Source organism: Raphanus sativus, chromosome 6 (genome assembly GCF_000801105.2).
Source record: "Raphanus sativus cultivar WK10039 chromosome 6, ASM80110v3, whole genome shotgun sequence".
Classification (NCBI taxonomy): domain Eukaryota; kingdom Viridiplantae; phylum Streptophyta; class Magnoliopsida; order Brassicales; family Brassicaceae; genus Raphanus; species Raphanus sativus.
In genome coordinates, this window is record NC_079516.1 from 47,567,618 (window position 1) to 47,584,252 (window position 16,635).

At 35.8% G+C, this 16,635-nt stretch overlaps 3 protein-coding genes across 7 annotated transcripts; 2 read left to right on the forward strand and 1 right to left on the reverse strand.

Annotated features, from left to right (window-relative positions):
* Positions 1-932: 932 nt before the first annotated feature.
* Positions 933-4,076, reverse strand: LOC108806131 (dolichol kinase EVAN). The gene is made up of 13 exons (XM_018578163.2): positions 3,794-4,076; positions 3,582-3,694; positions 3,300-3,509; positions 3,106-3,210; positions 2,826-2,896; positions 2,661-2,741; positions 2,371-2,585; positions 2,102-2,291; positions 1,928-1,993; positions 1,761-1,849; positions 1,541-1,655; positions 1,404-1,455; positions 933-1,314 (listed from the first exon to the last, which is right to left on the reverse strand). The coding sequence occupies exons 1-13, from the start codon at positions 3,994-3,996 to the stop codon at positions 1,100-1,102; spliced, it is 1,725 nt and encodes a 574-aa protein (XP_018433665.1). The 5' UTR covers positions 3,997-4,076; the 3' UTR covers positions 933-1,099.
* A 106-nt stretch (positions 4,077-4,182) lies between these two features.
* On the forward strand, positions 4,183-8,199 carry LOC108813096 (protein FAR1-RELATED SEQUENCE 2). Of its 5 annotated transcripts, none has more exons than XM_018585536.2 (8): positions 4,183-4,525; positions 4,755-6,855; positions 6,937-6,993; positions 7,084-7,215; positions 7,307-7,369; positions 7,529-7,594; positions 7,712-7,786; positions 8,001-8,199. In XM_018585536.2, exons 2-8 carry the CDS (start codon positions 4,855-4,857, stop codon positions 8,067-8,069), a joined length of 2,463 nt encoding a protein of 820 aa, XP_018441038.1. In that variant the 5' UTR covers positions 4,183-4,525; positions 4,755-4,854; the 3' UTR covers positions 8,070-8,199. The 5 variants fall into 5 exon arrangements, with proteins under 5 accessions (XP_018441038.1, XP_018441037.1, XP_056845366.1 ...); XM_018585535.2 differs by having other exon boundaries at positions 4,823-6,855; XM_056989386.1 differs by having other exon boundaries at positions 4,823-6,855; positions 7,718-7,786.
* A 392-nt stretch (positions 8,200-8,591) lies between these two features.
* On the forward strand, positions 8,592-11,378 carry LOC108806050 (choline-phosphate cytidylyltransferase 1). Its single transcript, XM_018578073.2, has 8 exons — positions 8,592-8,840; positions 9,192-9,305; positions 9,385-9,480; positions 9,635-9,677; positions 9,762-9,917; positions 10,031-10,111; positions 10,647-10,745; positions 10,858-11,378. The coding sequence occupies exons 1-8, from the start codon at positions 8,671-8,673 to the stop codon at positions 11,080-11,082; spliced, it is 984 nt and encodes a 327-aa protein (XP_018433575.2). The 5' UTR covers positions 8,592-8,670; the 3' UTR covers positions 11,083-11,378.
* Positions 11,379-16,635: the final 5,257 nt, after the last annotated feature.

Below are 16,635 nucleotides of genomic sequence, written 5' to 3' on the forward strand. Positions count from 1 at the left end.
TAACTAATTTTACTAAACTGATATATAGATTTGCATTCATTACATTATACATACTTATACATTACTTGAGAAGAAGAATAAAAAATTAAGGGTAGATTTGTAAATTGGTAAGAGTAGAAGAAAAACAAAAAGAGAGGAGGTGGCTTTGGCTGGCTGATGGAATAAAAGGAAGGCCCACCACACCAATTGAGCCACCGACCGACCAAACCGTCCTTCCTCACCGTGAAAACTATTTTTCTTTATATCTTTCTTTTTGGATTTGACCCCTCAGCTTTTATTCTTCTATTTATTCCCCCCCCCCCCCCTCCCTAATTGAGACACTTTCACTTCTTGTTTTTAGTACCAGTTTGTTCTAATGGGTTCAAATTCCACATGACGTTTATTTGACATGGTGTTTTTCATTTCCAAGTTGTTTGTAAAGGAAAAATGAATTGTTTGAAATCGTATCTGGTAGTATCAATCAACTGTAATCAATAATGTTAATACTCCCACTGACAAAAGGATGTGGTTTTCTATTGGCGAAATAGCTAGTTTTTTTGGTTATATTAGAAAGCTCCGTGAACATAAATAAACTAAATTCTCGTCAAAGTCACCATTTTCAACAATCTGAAACGAATTGTAAACTGTAACACTTTATATAAGTATGAAATTGAGAAAGTATTTAAAATTCAAAGTTGGTCTTAGTTTAGCCAAATTGGCGGCTATCGAAACTTCCACATCGGGTCAAAGTTCAAAGAAACGTAGCCAATGCTTTGCCTGACTTTATAATTTAAGAAAACAAAACTGAAGAAGTCACAAAAGAGAAAAGTTTTTATATTCCAATTCCCAAAACATATCTTAGTCAAAAGATTTAAATGAGATTATACAATTATTTGTATGAAACGAGATGAAGTAGTTATTTTTTTTTTGAAGCTCCAAGAAAAAGTTTCATCTGAACTGAAACATCACACGCTAGTATTAAACTCTTTTAACAACAGTATGAGAAAACATTAGGTAAAATCAGACAGAGAGACGTATGGTTAGTAGTAACTAGTAAGATATACTACTTTGTTATGTACAATACATTGAGCTTAAAAAAAAAACTAACGCCTTCAACTTACTACAAGCAGAGAAGAGAGTAGAAGACGAGAGGTATAAAGGCGTTGTCTAGCTGCGCCGTGTAAGCTTCCAACATCCCCGTGGCGGTAACAGCAACAAGAAGCGACCACCATCCTTGGCTTAGTATATAACCCATTGATGCTAATACTGGGATCAGCACATAGCACACTGCCATCATCGATGTTATTCCCGCTGCTGTTCCTTCCACCGTCTTCTCTGTTTTTCCGCAAAAAAAGAAAAATATTAGTTTTCTGATGAAAGCAATAGTTGAAAACTTTTAGAGAGAGAGAACAGAAGTTGCTCACTTCCTGTCTTGCTCCATCTAAGCACCCCATATTTGTGACCAACCATCGATGCCTGTTTAAATCATATAACATTACATTGGAGGTTTTTTTTTATCAATGAGCATGCAAGTAGGAGCTGAGCAAAAAAAAAGCTTTACCATTGTATCTCCAATCCCGAGGCTGAGTATTCCGGCAAATGGAGATAAAGCTCTGTCATTAAACCCTGAAGACATCCAAATTGGTAGCGCACACCCAAGCAAGAGTGAGAAGTGGCTACAAATAGGACATACACATATCAGTTAATGACCCCAAAAAAAGGAGGAAGATAACTCTTATGGATTTTTTTTTCATCCCAGGTCCAAAAGAGTTTAAGCACACCTGACGATCAGAAGCTCTGAATCACGATGGTCAGTGAAAGCATTCATGAAGTGATGTAACGGCTCTCCTAGCGGATGAATTCTCCATATCTAGTTTACAAAATGAGTAACTTGCATATAATCCCATTGAAAGCGATGAAGGCGACAAGGTAGGTTAAGGAGGCTTACTCTAATGATCTCCAATGCAATGAAAACCGCCAACGCTGCACCAAATGCTAGATCGAGAAACTTAGGCTGTATGATGGAGATTAATAAGAAGCTGATAGACGAGCGGACTAACACATAGGGATTTTAGATAGTAAGATTAGAAAAACAAACTATCGATCACTAGTCATCACCTACCTGTAAGACAAGAGCAGGCAAGAACATTAAAACAGCCATCAGATGGTAGTACTTCCGGAGCAAGATTCTCTCCACCTTGCTACCTCTTGAGATGTTATAAAACCGTGAGACAGACACAACGATCAACAGAAGCCAGTAGATACACAATGAAACTCTCTTCATAGGTTCAGAAAAGACAAATGCGAGCACCCTGCGATAGAGGAGTATGAAAGTGGGATACAATCTTAGTAATAGTGTATTAAGGGCACGAGATGAGTAACTGATAGTACCATAAGAAGGGATGGTGGTGAAAATCGTGTACAAACTGCATCCAAGAAGGAACAGCCACGACCATAAAAGGCAGAAGTGAAACAAAGAATAAGACAGACTTTGCAGTATCACTGCAGGTTCTTGGTCGACCGTCTCTCTTATTCAAAGAGCTTTCATATATATGCAGAGCGAATCTAAACACCATCGGGAAAAGTAGAAGGCCCAACAGTAGACCCTGATAAGGAGCAAGGTAAGTTGTTATTCAGTAAAGGTTATCCATTTAGTTCTATTTATCGTTTATTATCAATACCTGGATGATAATGCCTGTTTCAGTTCTCCTTATTCCATAGCTTATTGAGACAAGATCCACAGGTATCAACTTCTCGCAAATCTGTGGCATACCAAAGTCATTACATTGAGTAGTTGTGAGCACGCAACCAAATACTCAAATAAAGGAAAACAAAATAATTATAACCTTTGCAATTGTACAAGCCAAAAAGTCGCCAAAATAGAGAACAAGACCACTGGTCACAAGAAGCGCTTCCCCTAAAAAGTGGCAATTGTTAAATAATGGATCGGAACTACATTCAGCCAAAGTACACTTTTTGGTCAAATCCAGAGTTCCGTAGAGACCAAAAAAACAGTTCATTATTGGTAACGCAGAGCTAAAATATCTATAGCTGAAAGCACACCATAGAAACAACTACTACTACAACATAAGACAAGTCCAAGAATAGAAAAGAGATTGCAGTTACCAATAGAAGCACAAGAAGGGAAGGTGCGAAGCAAATGTCGAATTAACTTCACAGCTGCAACGCCGTGTAACAACATCCACAACATCTTCAATGATGTGTTCAAGCCTGTCGAGATAAAGAACAGAGGTGACTAGTGAAAAAATCAAAGAAAACTTTGAAGAAAAAACTTAAAAAGTGGGATGTTGTTGCTTTACCAGTGTGTGATATAATGGAAAGTGAAACAAAGCATGCGGCTCCATACAAAACTGTGCCGGTTAAGCTAACCCTTGTAAGCCAAACGGATGAGGACGAAGAAGAAGAAGATTCGTTCTTCTTGGCTTGCGACATAACCACTGAGAGATATATAAGTATTGCGCAGCAGCTTGCCGATGCTGCCCAGTACTGCATTGTCACATGCGCTAGCTCTACAAAAAAAAAAGCGGATCGACAAAGACAGTCTCATAACAATAAGCATAAGCTTAAAAAAAAAAGAATACCATCTTGTTGAGCTTGATGGAGTGAGATAGCTCTTGTAAGCTGAACCAGCTTAGACATCATAACAGCCGGAAGTGTAACTGCTCCTAGCAATATTCCGGAGGACGCACCTCGTCTGCAAAAAATAATTGTAAAAAATAAATTAAGTTTTGTGCTTTTTGAAAATTGTAAATTGAAAAGGTTCGGAGAAACAATCAGAAAATAGATTATTTACCTGGGGGTGAAAGGAGAGAGGAGAAATGGGGAAGTCTCGGCGCGTAGCTCGATGAGGAAAGCGGAGAGAGAGAGGAGGAAGAGGGAGAAACCATGAGAGATTAGAGATAGTGGGAGAGACAAGAGGACACGAGAAACCACGACTGCCACGACCACTCTCTCTCCCGTCATCATCTCCGCCAGTGATGATGATTCTCCGGCCATAGGATCGCCGGTAGACTACTAGATCATATTATTTCTGATCTCGAGACGGGAGTTTCGAGATTTGAGAAATTAGCCAATCATTTTTCTAAATTGGGCCTTTTTATAGATTATTTTATAAAGGTGGACCTTTTTGCAAATAAATAGAAAAGTAAAAGGGTCGACTTTTTAATTAACTGAAAAATATCAACACGAACATTTTAGGGAAAAAAAAAGAATAATTCTCTTCTCCGGTGCTCGGTTTTTTTCTCTTAACATTTACCGGCAGCGTTTCGTTCAACGCTCGAAGTCGTTTTGAGTCTCTCTCCCTCCCACTTTTCGCTGCAATTCTGTGCATATCAGATTTTCTCAGAACTACCCTTCGATTTCTCTCGAAGCGATGTTGCTCTTCTTTGCACCTCTGTGCTAAGTAACACTGTTAAATTAGGTAACTCCACTCAGACGACGGAGAAAATCTGAGTTCGAGAGTTTGATTTCGAACTTTCCACTTGTTGGGGTTTGTGCAAGTTTTTAATTTGAGACCGAACTAGGAGTAAGTTCCATCTTGGACCCGCTTGTGTTGTTCTTTCTCGGATTGTGTTGTAGTAACTCAATAGTATTCATTGTTCTGAAATATCTGACATTAGCAAATCTCTTAACTTCCTCGTGGTTTCGATTGTGGGAATGTATGTTAAGTTGTCTGTTCAATCCCCATCTGCTCGACACGTGTTGAGTCTGTCTCCCTAGATTCTTTTAACTTGATAGATGTTACTGCATTTCAGATTAGGCTCCTACCTTTATGACTTCCCTTCACATGAATATAGCTAAAAGAAAAATGGATGGAATCTAGGTGCTTATGGTCCTGATAGTTTCGGATGTGAGATGGATGTTGAAGGCGTGGCAATAGATCTTCTATCAACAAGCGGTGGCAATGTTGACGAGTCTTGTGACGCGAGCACGAGTGGAAACGCTACTGCTAGGAGCAGCACCTTAGAGCATGTTGCCACCTTTGGCGAGCCGAGGAACGGCATGGAGTTCGAGTCCAAGGAGGCTGCGTACTATTTCTACAGAGAATACGCTCGATCGGTGGGGTTCGGCATCACGATAAAAGCCAGCCGTCGCTCCAAGAGATCAGGGAAGTTCATCGACGTCAAAATAGCTTGTTCGAGATTCGGAACCACCAAGCGCGAGACAACCGCGGTTATAAATCCCAGATCATGTCCCAAGACGGGTTGCAAAGCTGGTCTGCATATGAAGAGGAAAGAAGACGAGAGATGGGTTGTGAACAGTTTCGTCAAAGAACATAACCACGAGATCTGTCCTGATGATTTTTACGCCGGCGTAAGGGGAAAGAAGAACAAGCCTGGTGGCGCAAAGAAAGGTCTTCAACTGGCTCTAGAAGAGGAAGATATTAAGCTAATGCTCGAGCATTTCGCGGACATGCAGGAGAAGCAGCCTGGTTTCTTCTACGCGGTGGATCTCGACGCTGAGAAGAAACGTTTTAGAAACGTGTTCTGGCTCGATGTGAAGGGTAAGCAAGACTATTGCAGTTTCTCTGATGTTGTGCTCTTCGACGCGTTTTACGTTAGGAGCGGGGGGTGCAGAATCCCTTTCGCTCCTTTCGTCGGGGTTAACCGTCACCGTCGGTATGCGCTGCTTGGATGTGCTTTGATTGGAGAAGAGAGCGAGTCGACTTACACGTGGCTGTTTCGGACGTGGGTTAAAGCAGTGGGAGGAGGAGGTCGAGCTCCTGGAGTGATGATAACAGATCAGGATAGGGTTCTAAGCGACGTTGTTGCTCAAGTGTTACCGAGTGCTCGTCATTGTTTCTGTTTGTGGGATGTGGTTAGTAGAATCCACGAGATGGTGGATCCTTTTGTGAGTCGAGATGATGGTTTCACGGAATGTTTTAGGAACTGCGTGCACGGTTCTTGGACAGATGAACAGTTCGAAAGGAGTTGGTCAGAGATGATTGGTAAGTTTGAGCTTAACGAGAACGAGTGGTTCAACTCGTTGTTTAACGATCGGAGAAAGTGGGCGCCGCATTATTTTCGTGGAGTTTGTTTCGCTGGATTGTCTGGACCTGAGAGATCTGGAAGTATCGTCTCTCATTTCGACACGTATATGAACTCAGAAGCGGCTACATTTAGTGACTTCTTTGAACGGTACGTGAAGTTTCTGCAGTATCGTTATGATGTGGAGGCAAAGGATGATGATAATGATTCTCAGAGCAAACAGCCTACGCTGAGGTCTTCTCTGGCTTTCGAGAAACAGCTTTCTTTGATCTACACAGACGCTGCTTTTAAGAAGTTCCAAGCTGAGGTACTGGGAGTTGTTTCTTGTCAGCTTCAGAAAGAAAGAGAAGACGAGACGACAGCTGTATTCCACGTCGAAGATTTCGAAAAACGCCAAAACTTCTTCGTCGCTGTGAACAAAGAGCTGTTGGATATCTGCTGCTCTTGTTACTTATTCGAGTACCAGGGGTTCCTCTGCAAGCATGCGATACTCGTACTTCAGAACTCTGATGCTTCCTGCATTCCGTCTCAGTATATATTGAACCGGTGGTCAAAGAAGGGTGACAACAGAGAAGAGAAACACGGAGAACGTACCACTGTGCATAACCGGATGGCGCGTTTTGATGATCTCTGTAAGCGTTTTGTCAAGCTCGGAGAAGTTGGGTCTTTGTCAGATGAAGCCTACAAGACTGCTTTACAGTTTCTGGAAAAAAACTTGGAGAAGTGTGTTAGTGTGAATAGTTCTCCCAAGTTTCCTTCAGAGCCTGAAAGGTTAATAACAAGTGAGTCTGTTGGCGTAGAGAATGAAGGTACGTTGGACTGTTCATCAAAACAGTCCAGGAAAAAGAAAACTCAGAATAAAAGAAAGGTGACTTTTAGATTGATGTTCAATCTTGTAGTTTGCTAGCCTTGGCAGAAGGATCTGATGTGTTTCTCTTGTTGTTTAAAGGCATCTTGTGGGCCAGAGGATGTGACGAACAGTTCAGAAGAACTCCGCCAAGAAACTGTAAGTAAATCTCTCATTACATCTGAAGTCTCCCATTTTCATGCATCCTGATGCAATCAGAATTTACTTTTAGGCACTTATGATGTGCAGGTTCAAGTTACCTCCAGTGCTCCTACCTTTGGGAACTGTTACATTCCTCAAGCAGATATTGAAGGAACAGAACTAGGCTCACGTGCGGCAGCACCTCTTGGGATGTATTATTCGAGTCAACAGACTATTGGAGTGGGTTTTAACTGCACATTCGTGACGTGTTCATTTCTTGTTGTTTTTTCTATACTGAAAACTATGTATTGTCTTTTGATATTTTTGGCAGTTCTCGTCGGTTTCTTCTGTCCAGGATGGTTACTACGGACATCCAGCGACCATACAAGCAATGGTGCAATTGCTTAATCTGTTTCTCTTTTCGTTTCTGAGCTTCTTCATATAAACCTTACGTGTGAATCAATCCATATCTCTGGTCAAAATATAATATGAGGTTTTTTTGGTAGCTAAAAAAGGAAGGTTGACGTTGATATTCGTATTATATGTGGTTTAGGGAAACTTGCATTCGGTTCATGGACGGATGAATCAGTATGAGACACAACCAGACATCCAAGGAGCTGTGAGTTGATGTTTTATGCTAATGAATATTTTTTGCTTAGCTAGACTTTGTCTCCTTCCAGAGTCAGTTTGGCGTAAAAAGGAATGATTTTTTTTTGTCTTCTTGGGATTGTCTTAGTTTCAGGGACAGACAGGTTTCAGGGGAAGCGCTATCCGTGGCTGCTACGACATGGAAGAAACTCTTCACGACATGGTATGTACTGTACCCCTACTCTTGTTAAAAAGATATGTTATTGGAAACCATAATAGACAACAAGAGTGAAGATAGCACGTTTACCATAAACAAATTTTACTGTTTGATTAAGGGTTGAACTGAGACTGCGATAACTCCTCTGTTTTACAGTAGAGAAATGTGATCAGTGTCCTGTGTCTAAGTAAGAATTGCTTTATATGTTTTGATTGGGCAGACAATGGAGTCTTCACAGTTTCAGGGATCTGGTCCGAGCCATCCGAGCGATCACCGTTTGTCCCCCTAATAAAAAACAAAAAGAGTTGCTTTTTTTTCATTGGTATATACTTTCATATTCTGGAAATGGCTTTGAGATAACTGTTACTCTGAATGTAGAAACATATGGATAGAAAACAATTCACACTTTCTTGTAGTTACCCACCATTTCAAAGTTGTCATAGACAACCTTGGATTTTGTCAATGACTTGCTCGTGCGTGCCACGCTCAAGAGAGAGTATAGTAATCCACACTACCGACTGATTCGTCTATCTGAAATAATAATAATTAAGAAGTCAACTAAATCCTTAAAGGTTACATACATTTTCAAAGAGAAATAAGTTAAGAGTGTAATCAAATCATTTTCCCATTTATTAAAGAGACTATTATTCCGTAAACATTATACTTTTATCACATAAATTTTTTATCTAGAACATTATACTTTGTCGAATCAAATTAAATTAGAAAAAGAACAAATATGTAAAAAAAAAAAAAAAATGATTGTAATCATGTTTCCCGTCAGGATAGGTAGATAGTTTTGGTTTTTTTTTTTTTTGTAGTTTTCCGTTTCATTTTATAAGAAGCGAGTGGGAGGGAGGACGCGGGTGATTTCGACCCTTCGATCGAAAACCATGAGCAACGTTACCGCCGATCCCACTACCGACGGTCCTTCCACCGCCGTCGCAGAGTCCGCAGTCCAGAGTTCTCCTCCGACTGATCGTCCCGTCCGCGTCTACGCCGATGGGATCTACGATCTTTTCCACTTTGGCCACGCTCGATCTCTCGAACAAGCCAAAAAATCGTTAGTATCCCCCCTGTACTAGATAGTTTTTCACTAATTTGCATCTCTGATTTTGATTTGTGGCTTGGCTCCGTCAGTGTTGTTCGTCTCTGATCTATTGAGTCAAGTTCCTTGTAAAGTCGTGCAGTTCGTCCGCGTCTAAGTCGAGAGAGAGATTCTATTTTGATTAGATAGTCTCTGTGATGATTCGGTGTGTGTTGATTTATATTACTGTGATCCGCAAAGCATCGTGGTGTTATGATTTTAGTTGCAGTAGCTGATGTGTTTTGATTTAGTATTTCGAGGGAGAGTTTAAGTTGATTTTCTTGTAAAAGAGATATTAGAGTAATGGTTTCGTGTTCTTGTTTTTAGGTTTCCAAACACTTACCTTCTCGTTGGATGTTGCAACGATGAGACTACTCATAAGTACAAGGGAAGGACTGTTATGACTGCTGAAGAGCGTTATGAATCACTCCGCCACTGCAAGTAATTTGCCTTTTTCCTATCTGTGTGTTATTATAGCAAGGAATGGAATTTTTTAGGACATTTTCCTTGTACTGTACAGGTGGGTGGATGAAGTTATTCCGGATGCACCATGGGTGATCAACCAAGAGTTTCTTGATAACCACCGCATTGACTATGTTGCCCATGATTCCCTTCCGTATGAACCATTTGTCTTTTACTCTTTATCTAGTTTCGCTGAAATGGTGGAAACTTATAATTATTATTGTTCTTACTACCTTCTTGTGTTAGTTATGCTTGTCGTCATGTACATATGCTAAAGTAACCTTCTTTGAATCTGATATCATCTACAGGTATGCTGACACCAGCGGAGCTGGAAAGGATGTCTATGAATTTGTGAGTCAGGGGAGGGAGGATTTTCATCACACTTGATGACACTTTTTTGTATTTCTGGTTTAACTGACCATTTTGATGATGCAGGTTAAGAAAGTTGGGAGGTTTAAGGAAACAATGCGAACTGAAGGGATATCAACTTCGGACATTATTATGAGAATAGTGAAAGATTACAACCAGTATGTCATGCGTAACCTGGATAGAGGTTATTCCAGGGAAGATCTTGGAGTTAGCTTTGTCAAGGCATGTCTTCTTCTTCTTTTTTTCTTTTTTTGCTACCTCTTCATTTTTCTTGTTTTGCTATATTTTTTTCTCGTTTGGAGGAATTAACTTTGGGTTTTGTCGATTTGCAACAGGAAAAGAGACTTAGAGTTAATATGAGGCTAAAGAAACTCCAGGAGAGAGTCAAAGAACAGCAAGAAAAAGTGGGAGAAAAGGCATGTCTTCTTTCTTTCTGTTGAATAACTGATTCATTCGTCTTTTACCGTATTGTATTCTATTAACAAGCTGTTCATCATAAGTTGCAAGGTTTTAGTATTCCCATTTCCCCCCTCGAACTTGCACCCTATGACTATTCGCTACTATTTAAACACCCTGACTGTATCACCTTTGCAGTCGAACTTCTCATAACTTGGAACCTGCTTCACTTCTTTTAGGATTTTCCTTAAACAAAGAGCATTCTTATATCTTTCTTCTTCTTCTTCTTTGCGTCTTCTTGTTGTGCATTATGTAGTAGTGGTTCATGGCGATATCATCGAGTTGTTAAAACAATTTAATCTACTAGGGTCACTTGTATCCACTGTGCTTGAAACCTCCATGCAGTTTCATGCTTTAGTTAGATGATCTCTTGATGTTACGTTCATGCTTGATATTACATCTTAACTGAACAATCTTATTCCACAGAAGTTTCTTATAATTTTTCAATTGCATTTTTCACTCCTTTTGTTAATGTCTAAACCCGTATTGTTCCAGATTCAAACCGTAAAAATGCTGCGCAACGAGTGGGTAGAGAATGCAGATCGGTGGGTCGCTGGATTTCTGGAAATATTTGAAGAAGGTTGCCATAAGATGGTAAGTAGAATTGTGAAGACACTATCAACTAACAACACATACGTTTATAAGCTTATACTTATCTTCTGTGTAAGCTTTGAGTCAAAATAACAAATTCTTAAAATGTTAATAGGGGACTGCAATAAGAGACAGCATCCAAGAGAGGTTAATCAGACAAATTCCCAGAAACAGGCTGGAGAACGGTCAGGATGATGACACAGACGATCAGTTCTATGAAGAATATTTTGACCATGACATGGGCAGTGACGAGGATGAAGAGGAACGATACTATGACGAGGAGGAAGATGTTGAAGAAGAGAAAAAGAAAACCATTAAGACAGATGCAAAAGACAAGTAGTAAGAACAAATTTGTCTCTCAGAACCCTAAGTTTAGCCTCTCAGTCTATCTCCCTCTCTTGCTCTGTCTCTCACTCTCTCAGTAATATGCATCTTCTTAACATATAATACCAAATGTTTAGAAATGGGGTGTGTGTGAGTGTGATGTGTGTCTTTTAAAAAAAAAATCGAACGTGCGGGCTTGTCTTTGGTAAGTTGTCTCATCGTTGTTTATTTTTGTATAAGCATGTTTTTTTCGATACTTGGTTTTGGGATCCTGATGTATCTAATGTTTAATCATTGTTTTTTTCTTCTCTTTTTATAACGGGCAAGTGTTGTGAAGTGATAGTGCAATGGTGTGAAACAGGAAAGGTCAACGATCCGTGTCTGCCATAAATTAAACATTGCTATCTTCATCTTCCAAGTTCCAAATCAACTGGTTAAATTGAAATATGAATTGGTAGAAGTCGGTTCTTTTATTATTCTCTTAGTTTGCCAAGTCTGAGAAATTTGGTTCTTAAAACGGTTTGATTTTGGGGTCTTTTACAGTATTTAGTAAACAACCAAGTTGTACATGGTTGTTTAAAATGAGAACGAGTTAATTAGAAAGTAGAAACGCTCTCATAACTCCTGGAGGTTAAGCACAAGTTAAAGTTGTTATGTTTTTTCTTGGTAAAAAAAATTGTTCAATTTTTATGAACTTTATAAAGAAAGAATGAAAAATGTAAAATAACTCATACATATACTCTCTTGTTATATTTCTTGTGAGTAAAAGAAAGGAGTAGTAGGAGTATTTTAGATGACAACCAGAGATTAGATACCAGAGCACGAGATAGATCATAAATGATACTCTACTGACCATTGATTTCAGTTTAAGTGATTCACACATGACGCAGCTTTACAGAAAGGCAACTAGTAGAAATTAGAGATTCGCGGTTTAGCTTGTCCTTGACGTAACTTAGCTTAATTCGTCTTTAATTTTGAGATTAATAAATGACTAAAACCAGTTGCTGAAAAGTTGATGAGTAACTACGTTAGGATAGTAACGGACATTTGTAGTTGAATTACTATAAAATTTTGTTTCCTGTGGAAATAGAATGAAAATTAATGGGTATAAATTACTACATACTGTACATACTTAGTTAAATGAATTTGTATTTATTTTTAGTTTTTAATTTAGGAACTTTTCAAATCATAATAAAGAGTCATGGAAAATACACATATTTTAAGGGGAGGTCGGTCCTAAAATTTTGGAGATTTTTGATGGTTTAGTAAAATTTTAATTAAAAATATAAATTTAGAAATTTATATCTACATAATTTTTTAAAAAAAATTGGATATCATAAACAAATGTTTCATTCGATTTAGTCCAGGGCTAGCCCTGTTTAAATGTCTTATATTTGGAATTGTAACATGTTATATGGATAAAATTCTATAAGCAATTTGTTATAAGTAGGGACCTTTATAAAACGTAGTATAAGGTTTTGTAAAAAAAGAACAAGGAAGCTGAATCAAATGTAGGAAGATAAATGTTTTTTTTTCTTTCTCTAAAAAAAACATTTAAACGATCTTGGCTATCGAATCTCTGAAGAACATGCCCATGAAGTGTGTAGTGTTCAGTGGAGACCAGAAAGGCTCTCCTACAAGAGTCTTGCTTTTCATCTCTCGGTCCTTTGATCTCAGTTTGTTGGAGTACTCTATGAAGTTCAGAACACATGCGCAATGGCAAAAAAAAAATCAAGTGGCTGATCAGATTTGCAGCTAGTGTTACGAGTGAACAGCGGTACCAGTCTTTTATAGCTTAGAATGGTTCATCTTTTGACAGTTGGACCTTACGTTTCAGGTTTCATCTAACTGTTTCAGCAAACTGTCTACTTCAACTCAAACTGTCTACCTATGTTTCTGCTTACCAGTATGAACTATTTCTTTCTCTTATGATGCATATTGGTATCTGTTTTGGAATTTATTTCCAAATTGTATGAACTTTTCGATTTATAAATAAACGCAGCAATAATAAAAAACAATACAACATTTACTTACCACCATCTTTTTGGAAAATTAGGCTCATCTTAGTACTTTTTGTAAAAGATTGTATCATCTCTTTTAACAACTTCTAAGTCCTTAAATGTAGATTGTGATAATAGTTATGTTTATTAAGCCTTTTTATGCTAACACTAAGATAAGTATTGTAAGTTTCAAATATGAGTGACAATACAATATTTAATATATGGCATTGCCGAAAATTCATTCAACTTAAAACAAGTTAATTTTGGTAAAGTTATATTTGATAAAAATATTATATACACAAAATCAACTATAAGTAAAATAAAAATGATTCTTTGTTCAGAAAAAATATATTTTCTAAAAAATTAGTTTTAAAATATATCTAAAACTGTAATATGATATATTATATGTCAACCATGTTTGTATAAAGTCCAATCAATAAAGTTATATAAATAATTACATTGTTCATTGACAAAAAAAATTACTATAATAAACGAAAATTATAGAATAATATGTATCCAGAAGGATGATGTGTATATATAACCGCGTCAAGACAGTTGGAACGAATAAATTTGTTTGATAGTAATAAAAAAATTAAAAAATATATGCATATGAAATGCAAATGAGGCATGCTATCGACATAATTAGAGGTTGACTTGATACCCTTAAGCTTCATTACCATTATTTTTGAGCTAAGAAAGGAGTCAACTTGTATGCTATGTACATTATATGTCGACATTGTTTCGCCATCCTAAAAGGAATAATATTCTTTATCTTAGATCTTTATTCATTTTTCTATTTTTATAATTGTTAAAAGGAATAGGAGACCAAGCTAACTCGTGACGACGTGTCTGAACGAGTCTAATTTAATAAGAAATCCAATATGTTTTCTCTTCTTTTTTTTTTCTTTTTTTTTTGAACTATGTTTTCTCTTCTTTGCTACCATAATAGTCGCTCTCGACTACGCTTACGATGCACTCATTAATCAACCAATACCATATCTAGTTCAACCTAAATCATCTCACCTTAGTTTGAGTTCCACCAGAACAAAAACTACTATTGTATAATTTAGTGTGGTAGAAGTAACACTAAGGAATTCCTTTTAAGAAAAATAATCTGATTTCGAATTCCAACGAGTACCCATTAATTTATCATCCTCTAATTTCATTGGATAAAAATATTAACAAAAAAAATAAATGACAAGATAAATAATTGTCACAAATATCAAAACCAAATCATTTTAATCTTTTACCAAAAAAATCATTTTAATCACACACAATATATATATATATATATATATATATATTACATAACTGTCTGGAATCCACCATACCCTATCCTAGGTATATCTCATCTCTAAACACAATGAAAGTGCTAATTTTGATTTTTGTAATCTCTTGTATACTAAAGCGTAAGTTGCCTAAAGAATCAAAATTTGGTATATAAATTAAAAAATAGAAATAGTTTAAAATAAAAAAATAAATGAAATACAAAAACTCAAATGGCTAAATATTTATTTGACAAAATCAAAATATTTTCTTTGGTTTCTTCGTGGACATTTCTTTTCCCCACCTCAACCAACATTCAGAAACACTCTCCAAATAACTAAGTATCTATAATTTAAAAATGAAATTCATAATTGATACTTTACCTTCATTGTGTTTTGACGAAACTGGAATTTTGCAAACATATTTGCATCTCAAACCAAAAAAAACTTTTAGCGTAAAAATATTTACATTCTGTTTATGTATATTTAAGCATAATGATCACATATTCACAAGAACCAAAACTCTAAACTGTTGTAAGAGAAATATAATAAAAGCTAACACAAATTTTGCAACCAAGTAAAATGAATTGAAAATTAAACTGAAATTTTTGAAGTTAATTATAAATCAGTTTGTTGGTCTGCAAAAGATGAGAATGTCACTGTTATTCTAATTTGAAGAGTTTTAGATGTTTCAAAATAGATGATATTTTGATATTTTTATATTACTTTTAATTTTGTTGAAAAGTGTATGACCAATAATGTTTTATAATTTTTTTGATGATTAATTGAATTAGTTTTAATTTATATTTTTAATATTTTTTTTAGAAAAGGTTTATTCTTTAACTATTATGTCTTCAACTAAAATATTAAATATTTTGATACCGAATAAGTATTATATTTGTTGTCTACAAATATAAATACATTGAGTATTAGCATAGATCAGGTAAATGCATTTTTCTAAAAGTCATATTATTTTTATATAATAAATTAATCATTTTCTTTTCCTCTACAAAGTAGGGGTAGAATACTAGTTAGTACAAAATACTGAGAGTATATAACTTAAGTATACAGTGTTCCAAAAAAAAAATGTGTTCCAAAAAAAAATATAACTTAAGTATACTAGTTAGTACAAAATACTGTGAGTATATAACTTAAGTATATTAATTAATATGGATCCTATGAGATAATATATATTTCCCCCATTTTCAGAAGAAAAAAAATCTAAAAAAGAAAATTCAAAAATCAAAATTTAACAAAATTCAAAAAATCAAAATCTAAAATTTATGCATTTTATTAGTTAATAACAATAAAATATTATTTATAAACTAAAGTATCATTAATTTAAATATAATATATAATTAATATGATGTATATATAATTTATAAAAATTAATATGATTTTCTTAATATATGTATAAATCACTATTATATGAACATGATTATACAATAACATAGATATATTAGAAAAACTATAGATATATATTATGTTGGAGGGTCAAAAAACATTTTCTTATAACATTGGATGTAAAAACTGAATGCGTCTCTGATTACATTTTTATTTTTTCCGTACAACAAAATCTGGTGTTCTTGCTCAAAAGTTAGCTTGAAATGGATTTGAAAAGTGACATATCTTATGTCAGTATGTGCAAACAAAAAATACATAAAAGTTTTGAAATACATGTGTGGTGGATTCATAAAATGTTATGCTTAATAAAAATAGGGTATGAGTACCAAACATAAAGTGATAAAACCATAGACAACATGAAAATACTTGAAATATCTTACGCCGGGATTTAGAAAAGGTATTCTACTACGTAATCCATTTTCTCTTAACTATTCCAATTTTTATGTTTCAAAACTATTAAACGAAAGTCCACGAATTATTTTGGCTGCATATACGTCAAATTTCAGAACAATGATTTTTTACGAATTTAGTGAATTTTTTTTCTTTTGGTGTTATAATTTAGTGGGAATTGGTATCTATAAAAAAAACGTAACCGGAATCAAGATCACTAACAAAAGAAATAAGAGTTTTCTAGGAAATATTATTAATTTGGATGACCAAATTCTCTTATATATAAATTAAAAGTTCTTCAAATTTTTGATATGAGATTTTATTTCTAATAATATCGTCTGTCTTTCAAGAAAACTGGTTCGTTATCTTATATGTAGTCGCATGTGCGAGGTTTGTCATCCGTACTTTAAGCATATGCCACAGCCAGTGTAAATTTGGATAGCAAATAAGATTACCTTCCTAACTAGAGTTTCTCCTAACTATTTCTTATTTGATATTGGAAGATAATGT